At 25.3% G+C, this 26,261-nt stretch overlaps 1 protein-coding gene across 1 annotated transcript; it reads left to right on the forward strand.

Moving 5' to 3' along the window:
• The first annotated feature begins 470 nt into the window (after positions 1-470).
• Positions 471-22,937, forward strand: LOC145848687 (uncharacterized). Its single transcript, XM_082953991.1, has 28 exons — positions 471-815; positions 923-1,110; positions 1,241-1,418; positions 1,603-1,854; positions 3,268-3,413; positions 4,357-4,430; positions 4,630-4,736; positions 5,416-5,569; positions 6,012-6,103; positions 6,647-6,763; positions 7,157-7,290; positions 8,239-8,384; positions 11,292-11,385; positions 12,621-12,765; positions 13,000-13,290; positions 13,750-13,881; positions 15,810-16,035; positions 16,215-16,360; positions 16,763-16,886; positions 17,605-17,718; positions 19,233-19,379; positions 19,690-19,791; positions 20,322-20,497; positions 20,819-20,956; positions 21,620-21,753; positions 21,978-22,062; positions 22,137-22,245; positions 22,313-22,937. The coding sequence occupies exons 1-28, from the start codon at positions 708-710 to the stop codon at positions 22,459-22,461; spliced, it is 4,008 nt and encodes a 1,335-aa protein (XP_082810117.1). The 5' UTR covers positions 471-707; the 3' UTR covers positions 22,462-22,937.
• The last annotated feature ends 3,324 nt before the right edge of the window (positions 22,938-26,261 follow it).

Below are 26,261 nucleotides of genomic sequence, written 5' to 3' on the forward strand. Positions count from 1 at the left end.
TACCCTCGGTCGGTAACTTATTCTTTTTTTTTTTTTTTACTATCACTGTTACCCCTAACTCTTACCCTCATTCAGTTTTTTTTTCTTTTTGTTTTTTTTATTAATTTATCATTAACTTTTTTTTTTGTTTTATTTTTACTCTCGTGCAAAAATTTAACTCTTGCGAAATTGACCCTTAGTGCAAAATTGTTATCGTGCATTTTTGTGCACTCGTGCAAAAGTATCTTCGTGCAATTTTTTTTTCGTGCTATTTAGTCCCCCCGTGCAATTTAGTAACCTCGTGCAATTTTGTCTGCGTGCAATTTTGACCCGTTCCCATTTGAAACAGATTTTTTTTTGTTTAAAATAACAATAGCTCTGTATTAGTAACATTATTGTAGTACTTAGCAGAAATACTTACATACAATTAAAAATTAGAAAATCGGAAGAAAAACTATTTAAGCAAAGATGAGTTCAAAAGGACGCTTGAAAAATACTTATCAAAAGAAAAGTTAGACATATTGATTGATTCAAAGCTAAATGGATACGTTTCACAAGATACTTTCGATCTTAAACTGTCATCACGTCTTAAGTCTTATGTTGAGCGCCAAAGCTTTGAGTCAGCACTAGCTAACGAAACATATACTGACAGTGATTCACTTAAAAGTATTATCAGCGAAAAGCTAAAATCTTATGTTACCAGAAGCTCGTTTGACGATGTTATTACAATGTTCGCAGAAGACGTTAACAACATGACGATGGGAGTGACGATATTGCGAAGTGATATGGAGTCAGAATTTGAAAACTTATTCAATGAGTTGATATTTTTTAAAAAGGTTAATTTTACTACTTTGAATAGAAAGTATATCATTTTAAGAGTCTTATTGTTTATTACTAAGGTAATACTATTTAGAAAATATATAATTTATTCATGTTTTTACAGAGGTTAAAAAAACTAGATTTAGATGATATCAAAAACTCAATTGCAGTTCAAAACACAGCATACACAATGTTATCAAATCATACCTCTGTTTTAAGTAGTCAGCTAGACACAAGCATCAGAAAGTGTCTAAATCTAATAAAATTGAATTCTTTCGACATAAAAAATCTTAAAACTGCAACTAAAAACAAGTATTTTTTAATGCATAATAAGTCATTTTAAAACTACTTTTAAGTTTAGCTTCGATTAAGTTTAAGAAATGTTTAAGTATACATAACTTTAATTATATATATTTTTTAAGTTTATTTATATAATTTGCAGTGAGATTGAAGAAGATAGAATAAATGAGCTGCTCAGTAACTTCTCACAGGCTCTTGAAAATGTAGAATTAAACCTTGCATCTATTCAAGCACCGATTCCATCAATAAGCAGTGAGGATCTTGCACGATATGAAACGAAGTTTGGATCTTTCAAAAATGTTATCGAGAAAAAGATAGATGTTTGTTTTTAACTTGATTTTAACTATTTTAATAACTATAATAATTGTTAATAACTTGTGTTTTATCATAAAGAACAAGACACTCGGTATACTTTAAATGAGAAATTTTTTTTGATAACTTCACTACTACAATTTTAGGTTTGATCCTAATGTTTTAATTAAAAAATATATAAATATGCAACAGAAAATGAGACTGCAAGTCAACACTGTGATTCAAAGTGTTAATCAAGCAAGACAAACTCTTGGTAGAAAAAGTGATGTGGGTCACACTCACGAAACGAACTTAAATGATGACTTATTAGCTACCATCAACAAGGAAATAGCTCAAGTAAGGCAGAATGTAACAGTTCTTTACAAAGATGTTCTAGAGTTCAAACAATTCAATGCAGAAAATGTAAAAGAAAACAAAGACGAGTACAGTGAATTACAAAACAATGTTAGAATATTTATTTTAATTAAGCTGTTATAAATTAATAATTATTTTTCTTAATATAGCCAAACGTTTAATTTGTAAACTTATAAAAAATAAGGTTTTAGTCTGCTTAGTATAAAATATTTTTAAAATAGTTGTTTTTTAATTTCATTTGAAAATTAACATTTTAAAATTAGCTTAAGCACCCAGAAGTAATATTGATTGATCTACTTAGATTATCGTTTAAACAGATACCTAAATAAAATGTTTAAATAGTTGAAGATCTTAAACAATTTTTAAGAGTTCATGAGTACGTAATTTAGTTGTTTTTTAATATTTACATTTTTTTAATTTAATAATAATAACAAAGTTACTAAGTTTAACTTATTTGAATTGAGAAAACATAAAGATTTAACAAACCAAGTTAATTATTTTATAAAGTTTTTTTTTCTGCTATATATTAGCACCAGCTTATATAAAAATGTTATAAGTACTAAAAAAAGACTTTTAAAATTAATATTTCATTTAAAATATTTGAATAAAAAAAAAATTACTTGTTTATTAAGCAATCAAAGCATACTATAAAAATGACGTAAATTATAAATGGATAAAGACAAAATTATCTTAATAAACAATAAGTATTAGCCTCGATAAATTATAAAGCTCGTTATATATTCTTAGAGTTTGTTTACCACATTGAAAAATTCTTGATTAGATAAAAAGTATTAGCTTAAATTTTATTTTAAAAGTTTTAAATGCATAGCAAAAGAAAAACAACAGTCTCCTACTTTTTAATTTTATCACACAAAAACATAGAGTAAGCGAGGCTGAAAAAAAGGAAGAGAGCCATGCATTGTTCTCAAAAATTTGCCGAGAAAGTTTTTTTAGTTTTTATACTGTTTTTTTCGGAGTTATCTCAAAACTGCTTTTTATAAAATATTTTTTTCTATGTTAAGGTTATAACATTATAAAAGTACTTGTTTTATACAAAACATAAGAATTCTAAAATCACAAAAAACTAGTTGTGTATAAGTTACTGCTAGAATTATTCTTATAATAATAATGTTTTATACAGGGCAAAAAAAAATATACCAAGTAGTTTTAGATTCCAAACTACATAGCTTCCACTAAAAGAACAAAAATTTAAATAGTTTTATAATTAAAAACAACTTTAAAATACCCGTTATGTAGCTTCAATTTCTATATAATCTAGGCTTTTAAATTGAGATACCAACTTTAAAAACTACAGATTTATTGATTTAGCTTAAACCCAGAACCCGATTAAAAACTCTAAACTTTAGAGTCTAAAATCCTGTACTAAATATCTGCAATATAACTTATATAGAGATTTTTAAATATTACAACAAACTGCTAAAATAGTAATTAATTCTGAAAACCTTTGTAATACTTATCCTTAAGACAGAAAAAAAATTTAAGGTGTTCTATTTGAATGAGCTTATTACGGAGTTTGATGCAAACATAAATCATGAAATTGGCCAATTACATCTTATAGATCTAAATTTTAACAGCAATCTTAATGCTGCAACAGAACAAATACAGGAAAACCTAAAACTAATCAATGAGTTAGTTCATCTAAATAAAACTCGATTTTAAGAGAGTATTATATCAAAGTATTTTCAAGTAAACATTCAATGCTAATGAAATAAATATTTCTTAAAGTATAAATGCTGTCGTACTTTTAGTTAAAGTAAGTAAAACGTCTCTACGGTAATCATACGAAAAAGAGTTCTGTTTTTAAATGTTAGTACACAATTGTTCAGATTGTATATGTTGCTTTAAAAATTAATACTGTTTTAGTCATAATTTAAAATAAAAAACTTCTAGATTCTTAAAATATATAGCACTTTTAAACTATTAAAGTTTTCATTGTGCATTTTATAATAAATTTTATACTTTAACTTTTTTTTAGTGATTTAATAAAATTTTAATTCTTCTATATTAACAACAAACTTTGATTATATGACTTCGAAGACAAGACCAAAATTTTCGGTAGACTAAAATTCGGGTTCTGTTCTTGGTAAAACCCGACAGTTAGTCATAATAACCGAGTGTACCAGCTGTCTTGCTAGTAAATAACATATTCTACGTTTCACGGTAATTAGACAACCTGAAGTCACTGATCATACTACCATACTAAAGTATAGTAAAAAGTACCTTCATGGAAAACTTTTATGATAGAAAATTAAAGCTGTTTGTAGGTTGACGAATACTGCTTTTTTCGGTTATGACTAACTATTTTAATAAAAACAAAACCATTGTCTTAGTCTTCCGAGAACTTTGTTCTGGTCTTTGAACTAATATAACTAAAACTTGTTGTTACAAAGTTTTAAGACTTTCTAACGCACATGAAAGTCCAGAATTTTGCTTTGAAGACCTCTGCCAATTTTGTCTTATTTAATTAAAATCTAAATAATACATATTTACACAAAATCATAATAAATAAGTCACTATCTAGTTTGTATACAGTAAAAAGTAACTGAAACTGAACGTTTTTTTTTATTACAGAATAAAAGATAAATCTAGTTTGGCAACTAACGAAATTATAAATAATTTCAACTATTCAGTTCAAGAAAACCAGGGTGAGCAAAAATTTCCACTGGTTTTTGAATAAAATTTTTTTATAAAAAATTGTAACTTTTCTTTATAGAAAAAATAACTTTCTTTCATTAGATACTAAATAAACGGTTAGTAATTTATATACTTTTTTTCCATGACTTTAAAAATATGTTATGTTAAACTAAATAACTTCGTTTAATCTTATCGTTTCTAAACTTACAGTGCGAAGCCTTATAAATTCAATAAGTATAACAATTGATGATTTAGAAAAATACAGTAGGAATGTTCAAAAATCCTTAAATGAAACTGATGGACATTTGCCGAGTAAAGTTTGTTGAATAAAAAAATAAGTTTCTGTAATTTTGAGTATAAATCAACACTAAAGTTTTAATAAATGATAAATGAATTCAAAAAATACCTAGTTCAGTTTCAATAAAAAGTAAAAAACTTATTGCACAGCAGTGTTGACGATAAAACTTATTGTTGTATAGAAAAAATTTCATTATAAATTCTGTCATAAATGTTTTCAAAATTATTTTGTTAAAAATTGTTATTTTCTATTTAAAGTTTTAATATTAAAAAGGTTTATCTTTGTTAAGTTTCAATATAAAAGTTTAGTTAAGAAAAACTTAAGTTATATTAGAAGTTATGAAAAAATCAAGCTAGAAAAATACTTTTGTAAAATTAAATAAAAAAAGTGTTTAAGAATATATTCGGTTGGTTTAATACTTTTGCTAATATTTCAAAAGTAGACTTTTTATAGGTTTAAATTGACTTGAACAAGACGTTAAAAGGTATCTGTGGTGTGCGACTCGATAATCGAAAGGTTATTCGTGTACCAGGTCCTAGGACTAAATATTTTGACCGCCTTTTTTTGTCATTCAATAAACTATAAATATTAAGCTAAAATTAAATTAGTATTTTGTTTGTTCCGTACTTAATCGTTTAGTTATAAAAAAATTTCACACTTCAAACATATACCAATTAAGAATAAAATTTTTATTTCAGATAAAAGTTAAAAATGGAAACGTTGTAGAAAATGCATTGATAGATACAATAGAATCCTTGCGCGAGTTTTTTTATAAGATTTCCAAAATATCAATAATAAATGGAACTATTAAAGTTAAAGAAGAAAAAGATCAAAATTCTAAACCCCATTACAGTATGTATACTAGATTTATAGTATAGGAAAATCTTGTGAAAAAACAGTGTTTAGGAAACTTGCATACGAAACTAAAATATTTTAACGTATACTAAAACTTAAAACTAAATATTTACAATAACTATACTGCTTCTTAAAAATAAAAATGGTATTTATTCTTTCACATTTATTATAGCAATTTGTTAAAGGATTTTTTTTATAAAGCAAAAGTACGAGTTTTTAAGAACAAGTAAATTAAAAATAAATTAATATGAATTCTAAAAAAATCAATTTGTAAACTTTTTTTTACTTTTTAACAGCAAATACAAGAAAAACTGTTTAAATTACTTTATAAAGTTAATGCTTTGATAACTGTTGATGATTTTTTTGTTAATACCAGTATTTAATAAGCTTTGTTCATGTAACCTTATTAATTTGTAAAATTATAAATGCTTCATTTTAGTAACTACTGAAGAATACGAAAATTTCAAAAATCATGTTACAAAACTGAGCAAGAAGATAGAAAATAAAAGCAAAGAAATTAAAAAAATTGAGGTTTGTAAAAAACTCTTTTTGTATAATATACTTTGTAAAATTTATACAAGATTAAAAATATTATACGTCTATTTTAATATTGAAACTTTCTTAAGTTTCTGAACTGATTTCTACATAAATAAAAAACGTAAATGTCGCCGTTAGAACTAGTAGCTAGTAAAATAATGCAAACCTTTATGATAAAAGGAAGACATACTTTTTATTTTTATACTATCGTTTAAAGTTTTAAAAGTTTCTATTTTTTGAATTGATTGTTTTTTTTTTTGGTTCTTTTTAGTGTTTTGTAAAAGTAATTTCAAGTCCGCTGAGAAAGGTCTAAATCAATAACAAAAAAAAACTAGTTTGTTTTTTAATGCTTTTGTATTTAAGTCGAAATTTAATTTTTTATCGAACAATTATAGTAAAACATCTCATGAGTATAAAAATATTTTTAATCTTTTAAAGTCGTTATTTTACTAAAGTGAGCTTTTAAGTGTAGTAGTTATTTACCTAGTTATAACAGTGTATTCGATCCAAATATACAAGTTGTAAACGTTATTTCAGGGTAAAATGTATTCTCAACAAGAAGAAATAAATATACTAACAGGTAGCTTGTATGACGTTCAATACGTTTTAAACACAACTGCTCTATCACCAGAACAAATTTTCAACTACTCAAGGGTAAATCTTAAGAAACTACAGTATTAATTTAAGAAATACAACATTAAATTTTTATTAAAATTTTTTTTTAATTTTTTCTACTTTCAACATAAATAAGTTAAGTTTAACCCTTAAGCTAAATAGTTTGTTAAGTTGTTAAAAAAAATCACTAAGAGTTTAATGTGATTTTCTTTTAAGTATGTACTACTTTAAACTTTGAAGATTTTTAAGAGTAGTTCTACAATTTTTTTTTTCAATTTAGGTTTTTTTTAATTAAAAATACCGTAGAAAATAAATATTAAACATAACTCATAAGTATTAATCATAACTTTCATTAAGTTTTGAAAGTTTAGAACTAAAAAAAATAATATAAAACCGTAAATTGAAGCTAAGTTTGTAAACTATTTCTTATAGCAAGCTTTAGTGTCTTCCATAGAAGATAACAATCTCAACATTCTGAGTAAAGTTGATATGAACAGCAAACTAATCAACAACTATCTTTTTGAAGCAGGAAAAAACATCGACAATGTTGATAGTTTAGAATTAAGGTGAAAAATGATAAGCTTTGTAGCAACATTTGACTTGTGCTTAAACATTTTTCTTAAGATAGTTGTTAGCTATAAAATATGCTATATTATATTTTCACAGCTTATTACAAACAGATTTTTTTACAGTATCATAAAATAAGCTACATATAGTTTAACAAAGTTAACGCTTTAATTACTAAAATCTTTCTAAATTTATTTTTAAACTAATATCAAAGCTTAAAAAAGTAGGTAATAATAATAATAGTAATAATAAGTGATTATAATTATGATAACAATAACGTACTGTACAGTACAGTTTTATCGCCCATTGTACCGTATTCTATTTCTATTCTATTATTAACTCGTAAAGATCGTATATCATTTAAAACTAAATAAACTAAGCAAATAAAAAAATTAATTATTCTTTAAATAATTACAAAACTTGTGAAAGAAAATATATCAATAAAATTCATAACTTTATTGTTAAAATTTTCTATAAAAAGTTTAAAGTTACCAAATATGTATTATAATGAACTAATCAGTCGAAACTTAGTCTAATAAACAAGGTTTACTTAGCTGCAAATCTATCTACTTTGCAAACTTTATTAATAATATAACTATATGTTATGATAAACCTTTTTTTTTTATATAGAACTTTGTTTTGAAATCAGTTTTATTTTAATTATATTGATAGGAAGCTAAATTTTTATAATTTAACATTTAAGTAAACCGAAATGGTCTAAGAAAAATGAAGTTCATCAAAGACAATAACACTTTAAAAGTTAAGTAGAATTTTCAAGAATAATTTCGATACTGAATTTTTTTATACATCCTTAAAAAAAGTTCTAATATTCAAATAAAACAACAAAACTTTTTGCTTTCTATAAATGTTTTATTCAAGTTTGTTTTTTATGTTACATACTTTTCTGAAGTCACAAGCCACATGTTATTGAGAATGTTAAATTATAGACTTAAAGAAGGACTAAAAAGAATTGACAACATTGTAGAAATAGAATTTAGACCAACTTTAGAAAGACTAGCTCAAAGTTGTGAGCAAATTCCTTTATTAGATGAATCAATCAAGAAGATAAATGAAGAGAAAGCAGACAACGTAGGTTTGTAAGTCGAAAAAAAAGCAATAAAATCCTTTGTTTATACAATATGTTAATTCAAAGAATATCCAATTAAATAGTGTTGTTTTAGAGTCAGCTATAGACTTTAGTGACTAATTAAGGTACTTTTTCTTAAGTTTTATTTCAAATATAATAAATATAATCTCAAAGTAAGTTAGCTTTTATTTTTAAGATCACTTTTTTCTAATTAATACTTTAGCAGTTTTTTTGAAATTTTGTGTTTGATAGAGTTAAAGTATAATAAAACAAGTTCGCATAATCTAACAAAAAGTCGCAAGGCTTAATAAAAAAAAAAAACTATAACTTTATAATAAAAACAAAAATAATAATAATAATAGAAAAAAAACTGTACAAAATATAGATTTAATCGGTTGCTTATAAAAGGTCCTAGTTTTTCTTTCACTTAAAAACCCAGTTGAAGTGTGTTAATTTGTCAACACACAGAAAAATATGTTGGTACAATAAGGGAAGATTGCTGTATACTTTGTTTTTATAGAATTTTTTTTTTCATTGGTTTTGAGTACAATACAAAAAACATTTTTTAAGGTTGTATTAATGATCTACCAGATTTTGGTTTCATATATGTCTTATTTAAAAAGAAATAATTATACCTTTTTTTAACAAAATGTATACAATTTAAAGTAGGGACGGGTCAAATATGCACGGAGAAACTTTTGCACGATGGGACATTTTTTGCACAAAGTCACTTTTGTACAAAAGGTTAATTTTGCACGAGGACTAAGAAAAAATAATAATAATAATAATAATAATAATAATAATAATAATAATAATAATAATAATAATAATAATAATAATAATAATAATAATAATAATAATAATAATAATAATAATAATAATAATAATAATAATAATAATAATAATAATAATAATAATAATAATAATAATAATAATAATAATAATAATAATAATAACAATAACAATAACAATAACAATAACAATAACAATAACAATAACAATAACAATAACAATAATAATAATAATAATAATAATAATAATAATAATAATAATAATAATAATAATAATAATAATAATAATAATAATAATAATAATAATAATAATAATAATAATAATAATAATAATAATAATAATAATAATAATAATAATAATAATAATAATAATAATAATAATAATAATAATAATAATAATAATAATAATAATAATAATAATAATAATAATAATAATAATAATAATAATAATAATAATAATAATAATAATAATAATAATAATAATAATAATAATAATAATAATAATAATAATAATAATAATAATAATAATAATAATAATAATAATAATAAAATACCAAGGGTACTGTTTATGGGTAACAGTGGTAGTAAAAAAACGAAAAAAAGAAAGAAAAACTAATTAAAAAACAGCTTGAACCCGTGCAAAAGTGTCTTCGTTTTAAAAGATTTAACAAACATAAACTGACATTAGGTAAATGAATCTTTTATAAAAGTTTTAAAACTACTAGATTTATTTTAATCTGTCTGATAAAAAAAACACTAGCTAAGTTTAAACACTAAAACAAGAAAGATTAAGTAATTAATCCTTTAAAAACTAAAAAACTTAGTAAAATTCCCTTTAAAGTACAAATAAAACCAAAGCACTTCTAAAGTAAATAAATCGACTAGTTGTCAAAGTAGTTACAGAATGATGGCTTGGCTTCAAAATTTCTACACAATTTAGAATCAGAAGATAAAGATAAAAGCTTCTATTATTTTCAATAGTACGCAGCTAACTCATTGTTTTTTTTCAAAAAAGCATTACAAAATGAGTCAAACTGACATAGTAAAAATGCATATTCATTTAACGTTGTAAATAATAAACTAGACTAAAGCAAAATCAAAATTAAAACAGAATCAAATCCAGTTTGATTAAAAACTCATTTTTTATATTACATTGAATATTCTATTACAATGGTGATTAGTTTCAATATCATTGCACCAGAAGTTAAAAGTTTAAGCTAAAAGACACTTTTAAATCTTAACAACTTCGTGGAACAGTGTTAACTTGTTTAACACAGAAAAACATATGTTATTTTAAAAATAAAAGTTACTTGGCAATTTTTTTTATTATTACACTAGAAAATGTTAATTCTTTTTTTTAGTTTAGCTTTATAACAATAGGTTGTAAACAAATAAAACAGTATTTCTGAGTACAATTTATACTATTTTAGCTGTTTAGTATTATATTTATCTAAATCTGGCCGGACCTCAACTAGAAACAAATAATCGGATTCTTTTGACAGTGTTAAAATGAAATTCAAACTGATTTTCATCAATCAAATAAAATATCAGCAAAATTCTACAGAGCAAAGTCTGAACTTTCGTATCCGTGAGACAATCTCAAGTTAACATAAAAGTTTGATCATACGAACTCGATCATCAGACTACAAGCCTTCGGTAGACTGAGATCTGGGTTTCGTTCATATTGAATCTCATCAGTCAGCCGCAACCGAAAAACTTGCAGTCGTCAGTCTACAAATGGTTTATCATGTTTTACGATGAAGTAACTGTTTGCTAGTATTGATTAGTGACAAGGTTTTCGGTTGCGGCTGACGGATGAGTTTTAATAAAATCGAAACCCGGGTCTCAGTCTACCGAAGGCTTTTTGTCTAATTATCCAATTGGTATGATCAAACCTTTATCATTTTCATAAACGTCCATTTTTGATGTTTTATATAGACTAAAAATACTTTTTTACTTATAGTTTTTTTTAACATATATACATCCTAAGTAAATATAAAAACAACCATTATTGTAATAAAATACACTTGTTTAGTTTTGTATTTTTAATAAAAAAGTAGTTTGGATAGTAGAACAAAGTTTTATCAAATCTGTTTTTAAACTAATATAACGTCTTTTTCAGACCTGAATTCGATCAGTGAAAGTCTTAAAAAAACTAGAAAAGTTCAAAAGGAGAACTCAAAAATATTCCTTAGTAATTTTGCTGCACATAACGAGTATGGTTTAATTGTGGTCTTATTATACATATTTCTTTTGTTTTTGGTATAAAAACATTCAATTTAAATAAAAAAAATTACAACAATTAGTATTAGTTATTTCAATTTAAAAAAACGTTATTTAAATCAAAAAATGTACATATACTTTACAAAAAAGCAAGGTTTTTTATTTTTAAACCATGCTTAAAATAATTATCAACGTAATTTTTCACTATTGATATCAATAATTTAACATACATATTAAGTATATAACTTTTTTCTTTTTTTTTAATTGTATAAAACACACTAAATTAGAAAACAGTTTAATGAAGACTAAACAAACAGATTAATTTTGACTATGTTCATCAGTGTTATATTGTGGTAAATATATTAACAAGCAACTAAAAAATAAATATTTACATACTATAGAAAAAAAATTGAGAATTGATTAAATAAAACTAAACAAAGTAAAATAAACCGTAAAAAATAACTAATTCAGTTGTACAGTCATTAAAATTCGATATAACAATGGTTGATTCGAAGTTTTTTTTTACAAAGCTTGGGTTTAAAACTTAAAATATAAATATCTTTGAAACCTTTAGGTCAAGTGTTTTTTGTTCTATAAAATTATTTTCTAATTATTAACCTATAGTTATCAAAACAACCTGGTCTGTTAACCAAGTGTAAACTTGTTTCTGAAATTTTATGAGTTATTTCTATTCCCTATATTTGTTTTAGAAATTATTTCTTAATCTTAAAATTTATTAAATTGTTGTAGAAATGAAAATTTATCGATAGAAAATACACAATCTTAAAAATATATATAATGGCTTAAAACCAGTTTAAAAAAAATTATTTTCAAACAGAATTAATGTTCTACAGTTTGTAAAACTATTTGTACATCTTTAGACTATAGTTATTTAAATATGTATATTATACACCTGTATCAAAATGAATTTCCAAATATTTTTACATTGACTTGGTTATACTAAATAAGGAAATTTAATTTACTTTAGACTTTACATTACTTCAAATTTTATTGAAGCTTTTAAGAAAAACAAAGATATTCGAGAATGAACAAAAGAATTTTATGTTTTTTGTTTAAAATATAAAAGCTATTTTTCTTGTTTGTATGTTCTATGCAAGAATATTTTAAATTGCTTTTCTAAGAACATTAAAAATACTCCATAGTACAATAATAGCTAAAATGTAGTCTTTGCTTCATAGAGTTGTTTATTTATTCAATTTTTTGATAGGCTATTAGAAATATTGAAGTATCAGCAAAATATCATTAATGAAAATGTTCTGACTTTACAAATAAATATGTCTTCACACGAATCTGTTTTGGAACAAACAAAGTCAGAAGTCGAGTCGTTAAATTATCTAACAATAGTCGAAACGGTTAAAACCATTTTTATTAACATCTTATGAATAAAGAATACTTAATTAATTTTATCTAACAATTTAAAACAAATCATATAATGCATATTGGATAGTTTTTAAAAGGGTCTATCAGTTATCAATTTTCCAAAAAATTGTAGATATATTTTTTGTATAAAATTTAAAAAACTATTTAGTTTACGTACTAATAAGTCAAAGTACACGGCTTTAATTTTTTTTAATAATAAAAAACAGGCATTATCTGCGTCACCGCAAATAATGAGTATTTCTGAACGTATAATTCAGCAAGATAATGAGATCGGAGGTATAAAAGATCAATTACAAGCTATAAATACTGGGCTTGAGGGAGAAATACAAAATGTTTCAATTACTCTTGAAGACTTTATCCAACTTTCTAAGTTTAGACAAGGGGATGGTAAAAAACAAGAAGTATCGAAAGATAGCTCAATAGCAGATATGAGTGCTTTAGAGACAACTGTAAATCATAACACTAATAACATATTTGGTATGGACAGCAGGATAACTGTAAGTTAATAATGACTTAACTTTACATTTACATCATAACTATATTAAAATTAGCTTTTACTAATTTATGATATACCTTAAAAAGTTATGCTTTAGAATGCTAAATTTTTTCAATTCAAAAGTTTAAAAATACAACAAGTTTATTCATTAAAGTACTCTCATTTAATTGATTCTAAAAGTTCTAAAAGGAAGGGGTAAAAGCTTGAAGTTTTTACAGGCGTATGTAAACATTTGTTTATATAAAAGTCATAACCTATTTCTATTTTTGTTTTGCTGACTATGTTTTAACATAAACAACTTTGTAAAGTATCAGTTTGTTTATTTAAATTATTATTATTTATTATTTAAATTTATACTGTAGCACTTAAAAATCTTTTAAAAATCTGATTTATTGATTTATTTGATAAGAACTTCTTTCTTGCAATAAAAACGTTTATAAATAGACTTAAACATTTCTAGTCAATCAGAAATCAAGTTAACCAATTTGAAGACAAGTACACTTTGTTTTCAGAAGATATTGTAAAACAAATGTATAGTCAAGAAAAGTCGATCTTAACGAACTCATTTATCGCTTCAAATAATTCTGAAAAAGTAAAACTAATTGCTTTAGTATATATATGTGTTTGTTTTCTATTATTAAAATTTAGTTTCGAATTTGAATAATATTGTTTAAACAGTATTTTTTTTGAAACAAACTCTTTATTTTCTATTGCAATATATATATTCAGCTAATATTAGATATTAAAAAAAGTAGTTTAAAAAGTAAAACATTTAAACATAATAAAAAACGAATTGTTTTGGGAAAAGTAAAACTTTTATTACTGTATCAAAATAGATAACTCTTTAAAGTTATTCAGGTAGAGGTTTTTAACTCAATTTTTTTTTTGTATTTTATATAAAAGTATACCTGGTGAAATAATATTTTTATCAAATGATAGTCAAACTTACTTAGTCAGACGTATAAATTTGCTAATATAATCATTCTACCACTTCTAAGTAAATTTTTTGTACTTCTAGGCTTTATAGAACTTTATTAAATCATAAAGTTAGCAATAACAGTTTTAAGTTTATAAAATGGTTCTTTTTGAACACTTCAACTTTCTTGTTGTTATTTATTTTTTCTAAAACTGAATTTTATGCTGTAATATCTGGAAAACTTATCGTTTAATTGACTTTTGTCTTAATTATTGTCCTCGCTGTCTTGAAGTGTTTAAACATTTCTTTCAAATGCTTTATGTCTTTATATTGGTTTAGAAACTGTAGATACAGTTTTAGTGTACGGATAATATTAATGTACTAACATTTTAAAATCTTTAAACTTTTTTTGTTTGCTGGTGATATTTAGCTAGCAATAAAACTTTGCACGAACTATTTTGGTTGTAGTCTTGAGTTTGAAAACAATAACACTCTTAAGATGAGTTTTTGACCTTAGAGTTTTTTATAGTTTTTATTTGCCAATTTTAACGCAACTTACAGTTGTAATGTTTCAAAAGCAACTTAACAAAAAATGAAAAACTCTCGTATTTATGAACTTTTGCATTATTTTTGTTTGGGTACTAATTGGGAACACTTTTTACAACTTTATCTAATACTTTGTTTTTTGGAAATAAACTAAAGTATGAATATATTTGAAAACAATACTAAATCTAAAACACATAATTTTACGTAGCAACTAACTCTCACATCTTTTTAAATTGTACCTTCTGACTCGAAAGTTTGAACTAACAGCAACAAGCTAGTCTTCACTTTTTAGTTACATAAAAATTTCTAATTTTAGAGACTTTATATAATTTTTAATTTCTTCTCTTAAGTTTTTCATACTTTTTTTACTTTCTAGGATTTTACAAACTTAGTTTATTTCTAAATGTAGAGTTTTGTTTAAAATAAATTCTAAAATAAAAACTCAATTTGCCTGTTTTAAATTTTTTAAACAATGCAATGTCTGAGTTTTAGAAAACGTTTTAATGTTTTTAATGCACCGTCTTATAGTTTCTTTTAAACTAATGAATGCTTGTAAAACTATTGCTTTTTAAAACAAGTTTTTACTCAAGTTATGAGTTTTTTAGTTTTTACTTTATTTTTTATTAAAAACTAAGGTTATGTTACTAAAAAGTTAAGTTTAATTTTAAGCTACAAGGAAAGTGAAAAGCTATTAAAAATACCATTATTATAAATACCTAAATTTCATATGTTTTGAAAAACAACCGATTTAAATTCGATTGTTTGGGTTTATAGATTGTTATTATAGTAACTTTATTTAAATGAAACCATAAACCAAAAATGACGATTAGAAATGAATTATTCTAATATGTACTTTAATTTAATTTAATCATATCCTGGATAACACGCTAAAAGGTATCCGTGGTGTGCGACTCGATAACCGAAAGGTTCTTCGTGCACCAGGTCCTACGACCAAAAGTTTTGAGCTTTATTTTTTTTCGTTCAATAAAATATAATAATGTATAGTTTTAATTGAACTCAGTAGTAATAGTAGGGTTTAAAACAAAGTCTGTTTTAAGATTTTCAAGCTTGAAGTTCTTATGATGTCGTCGAATACACCTCATGGAACAGTAAATTTAGTTGTAACAGATGATTTAATAAATCCTGACAGTGTTGTTATCACAACTCATCAGGAAACAACAAAAGATTTAACAAAAAAACAGAGAATAAACAACAGTAAGATAACAGTGGCAACAACTGTTGTCCCCAAGACTGTAAAAAGTACGACTTTTGTCGATATTGAAGGTAAGAGTGTATTCTAGCTATTCAAATAATATTAAAAATGTTCTCAACGTTCAAATTAGCATTAAAATATCTTACTTATTTTTCAAACAAATTTAATCTCAAAAAATTGTATTGCATGAAATTATTTTAATCTTATTTTAGTATATTTTAACTCAGTTTATTAAGTTATTTATAAACAGAAAATAATAGTATACTATCTCCACAAAACCTACGTGTTGAATCATCTACTTATGAGAGTGTTGTAGTGAGTTGGTCTCCTAATAAAAACGTTCAAGGATATAGAGTGATGTACCAAACTGGCGACAACAGCATACCTCCACACCAGGTAAACTACTTTTAAAATAACAAGTTATTTATTTATAACAAATAGATAAAAAAAAATAAAGTAAAATTGAAACAAATACTTGAAACTTACGAAAAACAATTTACTAAAAGAAAGTTATTAATCTAATCATTTCAAACAGAGAAAAAAAAATTTAATTGTTAGGACTATTTCGGCTATTTTCAGCAAAACTGAGGTGTTTTTGCCAAGTATTTGAACAGTCTCTTAGACGTTTGTGGTGCAGTCTAGTCCGCTTTGAAATGTCTTTAAAATACATTTAATGGTCTTAAAGGCTTTTAACTTTAGAAATTAAAGTTTAAATTGTTTAAATAAATATGTTTTTAACCACTAGATTTTTTATAAGCTTAAAAGAATTAGAAAGATTACCAAAAATAAATTTTATAGATAGACACAAAAGAAAATCAAATTGTGTATAGTTCATTAGATCCATCAACTGAATATATTATAAGTGTGTACGCAATGAAAGGACGATTGATAAGTCTTCCAGCAGTCATCGTTGTTAAGACTAGTTTGTTTTCTTAATTTTTTTTTAATAAGCTTTATATTGAAACTAAATATAAATATGTTAATAAAAACAAATGTTTAACTTAAAAGTTCCACTAGATCCTTTGGTAAAGAACTCTTAAAATGTAAAAGCAAACATTACTTTAATGATGAAATTGTTATAGAATAATTACTTCAGATAAATCTACTAGAAATAAACTTTTTTTTTTTGTAGATTTCTTAATAAAAACAAAACGTTTTTATCTTTTCACTTTTTTGCGGATGAAATAAGTATATTGCTTTTTCGTTAAACATTTTTAATGCATATCAAAGTTTAAGCATCTGAAAATTATTAGTAAGTAGTATTAAATAGTGGTTGTTAAATAAGGTTTTTAATTATATCATCAATACTTTAAAGTAATTTATAATTTGTTCAAGTTTCTTGATAATGAGAGTTATATACTTAAAAGCGTTTTAAACTTTTAACGTGCAATAAAATCTGTTGCTATTTTCAAGTTAGAACCATTCGATTATTTATCTATTTGATGCCTGCGAAAAAAATCACAAAACAACGTTGACTGTGTCCTAGACGAATTTAAGTGTCATATTTTATATATAAAGCTTGTCAACGTGATACAAAAGAAAATTATTAAATTTATCTTTAAATTCAAATATATGTATAAGAACAGCTTCATGTACGTTTATATACTTTTTAAACACACCTTTTGAATTTTTTGAAAAAGATCCCTTACCTACACCTGCCGAACAGTTAGAAAACGAAAACACGGATGATCAAATTTTGATTACAGATGATGACTATTCTTCTCAAACCGAACCTAAAAAAAAAGACAACATTGGTTAGTGCTGGCTTTACTTAGTATTTCAGTAAAAAAAAAAAACCTTCGTATAACAAAAAGTTTCTATTTGTTAACTTTTCAGACCTTCTAAAAGATATTAGTTTTTCACATAAATCAACTGATTAAAATAAAAATATCAAAATAATTTATAAATTTAAAAACATTTTAAACGTTTTACTTTAATTAAACTACCTGGGTTAAAAAATCAAAAAATTAAAGTAGCTTATTTCTAATATCATTTCTTAACATAATTTTTTTTGTACAAAAGTACTTTATTTGTTTAATGGCGGTTCGATGGCCAACAATTACTAACAAATTTAAGGATTTTGTAATGATTATAACGTACGCAATAAAGAATAAATCATTGTTACTTTAGTAAATCAATTATTAACAATAAATAATCTGAAATAAAAACGAGTATAAATACAAGTACACTAAAATGAGCTACATTTTACATAATCTACATCCCCTCCAGCTCAAAAACAAGTAGTCATTGAGAGACGATCGAAACTAGCAATAAAACGCTTATTAAGACAATTCTTAACTGAAAAAACATTTAACAAAAAAAGTTTGCACACTTTATCACTAGGTTGATATGGCGTCTGGTACTTACATTTACGGATTGGGCACTTTATACAACCGTATTCAGTTACTACGAAGATGTTTTATGAATAATAACTTCCTGATATTTTAGACATTAAATTGTTTATTAACATTGAACAACGATTAACAATAATTTTTGGTGAACAATGATAGATGATTATAAATACAAACATACTAAAATAAGCTACATGTTACTAATTCAAAACATTAAAAAAACATGCAAAAAGTTAAATTTGTTGTTTATGTGTTAGTTATAATATCAACAAGTTTTAACAGTATCCTTTCTTTATTACACTAACACATTTTTCTGTTTCACTAACTAGTTATATCTATTTATAAGTATTCACATGTATAAATACAACTATGATATAAACAATTATAAAAGAGTAGGTTATCTAAAGAAAAAATTATTTTAAACTTTGTTAATTTAAAAATAAGTTTAGGTTTTAAAGCATCTTTGTACGCTGTACTTTTTACAGATTCCGTAGAGTTGTTAATAATTTGTTAGCAGAGAAACGGTGTTATTCTAACAAAGCATTTTCGTACAAAAACAGTTAATTTTTATAATCTAACGAGCTTTGTTTGCATAAAACTTTAGTATTTAATGAAGAGTTTCTCCAAGGGGGTATTATCGCCCTTTTTTGGGTGTTTTCAGTAATTCGGGGGGAAGGGGGTTAATAACTAGTTAAGGGGCATAAAAGAGGAGGGGGCGATGACTAGTAAGACAAATAATTTATACTAGATATTCTTAGGTTTGAAATGAAGATTAAAGAAAATGAAGGCAAAAAAAACTTAAAAAATTAGTGTCTTAAATATTAATCTAGTTTTAAACTTAAATAATAATAAATTATTATCAAGATCTTAACTTTTAATAGATTTCCTAGTAAATAAAACTTGAAAGTAATTCACAGTTTTGGATTGTAACTTTGAGCAAAATGATACTGATTGTTGGTTTTACGATGATTTAAGCGTCGAGTTTAACTGGACACTTGCTTATGCGACTACACCATCTACAGACACTGGACCAACTGGAGACCACACATTTTTACTGTCAAATGGTTTTATATTTTTTTAGTTTATAGCAGAATCTTTACAAAAATTTTAAAGTATACTAAATAAGAAAAGTCTATAATCGAATTTAAAAGTTCAAACCGAATTTAATTATTTTTGGTATGTTAAACTCTTTACTTATTTTTATTTAAAATTTTTAGAATATACTATACATTTTTATAAGCAGCATAAATATTTATAATATTAAAGTAAATTTAAACACAGTTGTTGATTATTTAAATTTTTAAGAGCTTAAACCATGTAGTTTTATTTCAAGCTTTTACTACAATCTTAACTAAGTTGATTTCAATTTACAAGATCCTCCAGTGCAAGGACACTTTAAGTTCATTGAAGCATCTAGACCAAGGATTGCGGGGGATCGTGCTAGACTGCTATCAAACCCAATTATTCCTTATCCTGGTTTGTGTACATAAAAAAAATTTTGTTTAAGTATAAATTAAACTAAAAAATAAACATGTATATAGAGCAGGGGTCGGCAAACTGTGGCCCGCGGGCCAAATGCGGCCCTCAAAGCAAAAATCTGCGGCCCGCGAGGTACTTTTTAGATAAAAACATACTCTTTTAAAACAATAAAAATAAAAGGCTTTGTAATAAAAAAATAGAATTAGGCTTTTAGTTCGATAAATACTCTTTGCTAGTACTTTATTTTTGCTAATTTTATCATTTTTTTGGTTTTAAACAGTATTTTGTTAGTAATTATTACAATTGTTTCAAAATAAGTGCAGCCCTCGAAGACTTATTTCTAAATAGTGCGGCCCGCGAGAATTTTTTTTATGAAAATTGACCAGCGAGTCACTAAAGGCTGCCGACCCCTGATATAGAGTAATGTTACAAACGCAATTGCACTAAAAAACACTTTACATTACAATTTTCAAATAACTTAAAACATCATAACTGATTATACACTTTTAAAATTAAAAATTAAACAGAAGGTCAATGTTTTTCCTTCTTCTATCACATGTATGGTTCTGGTACAGGATCATTAAAAATTCTACTCACGTACGACAGTGGTAAAAGCTTTAAGAAACTGTGGAAAATGTCTGGACAACAAGGGAATCAGTGGAAAAACGAAAAGCTTACCATTAATGCCACCGGAACGTATCAGGTATAAAAAATCTAATAAACTATTATACTACAAAAAAAAACTAGACACTAAATTAAATCGATGATACAAATACGTAAAATATGTTGTTATATTTTTTTTTTCCTTTTGATATAATTTTCAATCAACTTAAAAAACATTTATTCTAAGAGATTTTGAAATTTCCATTTTTTTAAAATATATATAGGACCCTTTAAAGGTCTAAATACTTTTGTATTAAATATGATAACTTTTTAAAACGTTTAACACCTTAGCATTAAAATTATGATAAAAAAGACGAGTTCTGAAATTATTTTGGTATAATCATTTTTATTTTTTTCATAGCTGGCAATAGAGGGAAAGCGCGGTAACTCTTTTAAGGGCGATATCGGAATAGACGACATCACATTGTACACTGAACCTTGCCCATCAGTCTTTTTTAAGTGCAACTTTGAGCATTTTAATTGGTGTGGTTGTGAAAATGTTTGTTTTATTATTAAAGCTATTAACTAAACTTAAACAAATTTGTTTTAGTTAAATAGCTCTCTTTTAAACTTAAAACAACTATTGTATACTTTAAGAGTTAACTAAAAAACTATTATCTGAATTAAAAAAACTTAAAGTTACTAATCTACCATAAACTCTACTTAAAACAAAGAATATTTACGTTACTAGTTAATTTATACGTTTTTAAATTTAAATATTTCATTAGTTTCCTACTAAAGTCTGTTGTTGTAGAATTATTAAAACAGGGGTCGACAAACTGGACACCGCAAAGCAAAAAGTTTGCGGTGTTAAAAACTTACAATTAGTCTATCAATTTAGTAACTAGTAATTGCTATAGTCGCTAATTCTATCACAAATAAGCTTTAAAATAGTATTTTTATAATGACTAGTAGAATTGTTTTCAATAAGTGCAGCCCTTAAAATAAATTTATGTATATAGTTTGGCCCGCTAGCAAGTTCTTTTAAGAAAGTTGGCCCGTTAATTAAAAAAGGTAGATATGTTATATTTTAAACTACAAACTGCCGACCCCTGCTACACAACTTAACTAAACAAATATTTATTTTTTTATAACTTCAATTATTTTAGTAGTACAATAGTATGTGATTATATATACGTTTCAAAGTACATTAAATTTAAAGGATCACTCAGATGATTTTGACTGGACATGGGAATACGGGGCTACAAAATCTGCCAGCACTGGACCAAAATACGACCACACGCTAAAAAGCAAGCAAAACGGTCATTACATGTATATAGAAGCTTCAACTCCTAGGTTTAAAAGTCTTGTTTAAATTTATTAGTAGACATTTTTTTAAACAAAGTAAGTACGTCAAACACTACTCTAACATGATTAAGTTTTAACTGAATTGTTTTTAAACAAACTATTTTAAGCATACTGACAACATCGATTTTTTACTTAATTTATACATTTTTAATTTTTTATGTGCAATCAGTTATATGATTTACTTAAGACATAATGAAATTAATTTCTATCAGAATGGAAGGAGATAAAGCAGTTTTAAAAACACCTAAGTTTGCTCAAGTTCAACTTGCTTGTCTGAAGTTTTGGTATCACATGAAGGTATTAAAAACTTTTTTATAACCTATATAAATTCACACTTTTAAACAGCTAAAAAACTAACTTTACTTAAACAGGGAAGTGGAATAGGAACTCTGTCAGTTCATGAATCATCCGATGTAACAAAATCATCTCCTCTGCACAGTACAAAAAAAACACTGTTATGGACAAAGACTGCCGAGCAAGGTAAAACCGGATATTTAATTTAGAATGATATATTTTACAACTGTAATTAGCAAAAACTTTATTACAGGACCTAACTGGTTAAAAGCACAAGTTGAATTTAGTACAACAGACGACTTCCAAATAATGTTTTCTGGAACCCGAGGAAGTGATTACAACGGAGATATAGCGATTGACGATATTATATTACACAGAGGCCACTGCATTAATAATCTTTAAAAGGAAAACTTTATGTTTTAGTTTTGCTCTTTACTGTCTTCTAGGCTATTTTTCATGTAGTTTTTCTTGATAAAACTGTTAGTGTTGGGAGTCAGCCAATACAAAACATATAGTTTTGTTACTTACAGCAAATAAAATTAAAATTGTTATAAAAGCAAATAATTATTTTACCATATTAGAAATATAAAATTGGAAGCTTAAATTTATACTAAAGAACCTGTATAATTTTTATAATAACTCTGTTGCAATAGTAGCTTTATAAGCATAGAAATATTTATTTGACGATATCTGCCTTTTCTTCCTTCAAGTGTATTTAATTTGTTGCCAAAAAGTTTATTCATGTCTTTTTTTTATTTGATCACATTGATCACTATCATTTAAGTTTTTATCATTATGAAGCCTTCACATTTTTCACTAGCTCATTATTTTTGAAGAGATTTTTATTTTTACACATTTAAATTTTTTACACGTTTCATGAGCACTATTTTGATTTTAAAACATTTTCATTACAATAAACAAATCTAACATTAAGCTGTATACTTTTTTACTTATTTTTTTGAGTTTTTCGTTGTATAAAAGTACTAGTAGATATTTTTTATTAGTTTATATAACTTAAATATATTCTTTTCACAACCTTCAGTAAAAGTAATAAAAACGTTAAAAATTTTAAAAACGAACATAGATATAATACATAAATAATTCTATGTGGCAAAACAAAAGAGTTTAAGTAATGTATTTCCGAAATTAAATGATAAAGAGTAATAACAAATCTGTATTCATTTACTACTTTGTTTCAATAAACCAAAACCATCTCTTTGAATCTTAATTATTAAGAGAATTTCCTAAATTATCTCATACTACTTTATAACTTCTTTTCAGTACTAACTTTATATGAAAATTTGAGACAACAATTCATTTTGCAGTTTATTTTATTTTTGTGAACTAAAAATTTTTCAATCTCCCTTTTCTATAGTTCTTGTAGATAACTAATTAGATTTTTGTAAAATAGTGAAATTAATAAAATTGTAAGATCATGCGTCATAATAGGTAAATAAAATTACATGTACTATGCGATACTATTATAAAGTTGTTTAACAAAATACTTAAATTTATTTACCTATTATGACGCATAATCTTACAATTTTATTAATTTCACTATTTTACAAAAATCTAATTAGTTATCTACAAGAACTATTGAAAAATATATAACAGAGTGCATTTCATTTTGTTTAAATTTATTTAAGTACTTTCAAATAGGACTCGTCAGAAATTGTTTCCTACTGGATTGCAATGAATACAAATTGAAATAAATTGCAATCCAGTAGTAAACAATTTCTGACGAGTCCTATTTGAAAGTATTTAAATAAATTTAAACAAAATGAAATGCGCTCTGTTATATATTTTTAGTAAGTTATGCACCGGAAAAAAGCTGTTCAAATATTTAAAAGTCCGGTATTCAAAGGAGCATCTTAAAGAATTAGATGAACTCCTAAAGAAAAGAAGAAAAATCCAAAACCTAGTTCTTCAAAATGATTTTCTTAACAAATGCATTCAAAATAAGGTAATTCCTTCTTTCATAAAATTTAGAATAGATAAATCTAAACTTAAATTAAGCCCAAAAATAGAAAAGTTCTTTTTAAATGATGAAATCAACAAAAACTCAAAGCTAATTAAAAACATTAAATTTTCATACCAACAAACCCTTGTTGATATTGATTTATGGATTTCTCTACTAGATAAATTAAGATATCTGAGACATTCAAGTTATATTGATAAAAAAGAAAAGTTGAAAAGGTTAAATAAACATGATAAATTGTTAAGGTTTTTGAAAAAGAAAAGATTTGGTGTGACTAATGATAATATTGGCAACAATATAAATTTATCTACTAAAGTTTTAAATACAAATGAAATTAACGTTCTAAAATTGGGTTTAAAGTTTTCAATACCAAAAAGAAACATAAGTCGTGAGGTAGTCTTTAGTAATTTTGAATCTTTGTCAGCACAGTTAAACCATCATAAGCCTGTAAGTACTGAAGCTCATAACAGTTTAGATGCCAAACTTTGTGATTTTGCACATAGTTATAGTGGTACACAAATTGATTTAGGTGATTTCAGAATGATTAAGAATTGCATAAAAGAGCTTAAACAACTTAAAAATGACAAAAACATTATTATCACAAAACCGGATAAAGGTTCGGGTGTTGTAATTTTAAATTCTTCTGATTATGTTAGTAAAATGGAAAATATATTAAACGATTGCACTAAATTCAAACATATAGGTTCTGTAAACTCTTTTGATTTCACAGCACGCATTGAACTTTCTTATCAAAGGAAAATGTTAGGTTGGTACAAAAATAAATTCATTAGTGAAATTACGTATAATTCAATCAGACCGGTAGGCTCACAACGTCCGAAACTGTATGGTCTTCCTAAAGTTCACAAAAATGATTGCCCTTTAAGGCCAATTTTATCAATGATAGGTTCGCCACAAAATGATTTGGCAAAATTCTTAGTAAAAACACTTGCACCAGTTTTACACAAATTTTCAAATTACTCTCTTAAAGATTCTTTCCAATTTATAGAAAAAATTAGTCTAATTCCTCGTTCCAAAGTCAAAAGTAGCTATATGATTTCATATGATATCAAAAGCTTGTTCACTAATATTCCAGTAGTGGAGGTTATTGAAATTTGCTTAAAGGTATTGTATCATTCCGATTTAAAACACCCTCAGATGCCGGAATTTGTGTGAAAAGAAATGTTACACATGGCTGTGTTAGGTGTTGAGTTTAGTTTTGATGGTAAAATGTATAAACAAATAGATGGGGTTGCAATGGGTTCACCTTTAGGTCCTATCTTGGCTAATATTGTTGTTGGTTACCTAGAAAGTAAGTTATTTTTGAACTGTAAAAGTCTTCTCATGTATCTTCGATACGTAGATGACACTTTTGTTATGTTTGAAAATAGACAAAAGAGCTCCAGTTTTCTTAATGATCTTAATAATCTTCACAAAAATCTTAGTTTTACAAAAGAAGAAGAACACAACAATTCGTTAAACTTTTTAGATGTTTGTGTCCAACGATCAGTTGAGGGGGAACTTTTAACTAAAATTCATCGTAAATTAAATTCAGAAGCATTATATGTTCCGTGGGCATCTTTTGGTCCAGTCAAACAGAAGTTAGGAGTTTTAACGGGTATGGTGAAGCGTTTCACCAGACTTTGTTCTCCTTGCTTTCTTGAAGGCGAGTTGAAAACACTTCAAAACACTTTCCTTTCGCTTGATTATCCAGGTAACTTAGTTTCGAAAGTTATAACAAGAGCTAGAAGTTCAACAGCTTTAAAAATGATTGGCCCTCAGAAGTGTCCAGTATACTTAAAACTTCCTTACCTTGGAAATATTTCTGAGAGGTTTTCTAAGAAAATTTCAGAGGAAATAAGCCAAGTTTTCAGCTCTGTTCATTTAAGAACAGTTTTGTATACTGATCGACCTCTAAATGGAATTTACAAAGATGCTTCTCCCACCCATGAAAAAAGTAACATCATCTATAAATTTAGTTGTGACTGTGGTAGTGACTACGTGGGAAAAACATCTCAAAGGTTCCATGTAAGAATCGATCAACATGTTCCGAAAGTCTTGAAAAAGTGGTTTGATGGCCGTTCTGAGAAACCAACTAAAAAATACTTCTCGGCGATTGGGCAACATTTGTTGGACAATCCTGAGTGTGTTAAAAATTATAAAAAGGACAATTATACAGTCTTAGTGAGAGCGGAGAACTCTTTTGAATTGCATATTCTGGAAGCCT

Source organism: Thalia democratica, unplaced genomic scaffold, assembly GCF_965202585.1.
Source record: "Thalia democratica unplaced genomic scaffold, ktThaDemo2.hap1.1 HAP1_SCAFFOLD_1611, whole genome shotgun sequence".
NCBI classification, from domain to species: domain Eukaryota; kingdom Metazoa; phylum Chordata; class Thaliacea; order Salpida; family Salpidae; genus Thalia; species Thalia democratica.

Coding starts and splice junctions, on each gene's coding strand:
- LOC145848687 (XM_082953991.1), top strand. CDS start 708: ATGTTCGCAGAAGACGTTAACAACATGACGATGGGAGTGACGATATTG. Junction 5,570..6,011: donor AAATTCTAAACCCCATTACA/GTATGTATACTA, acceptor GCTTCATTTTAG/TAACTACTGAAGAATACGAA. Junction 19,792..20,321: donor CCCAATTATTCCTTATCCTG/GTTTGTGTACAT, acceptor AAAATTAAACAG/AAGGTCAATGTTTTTCCTTC.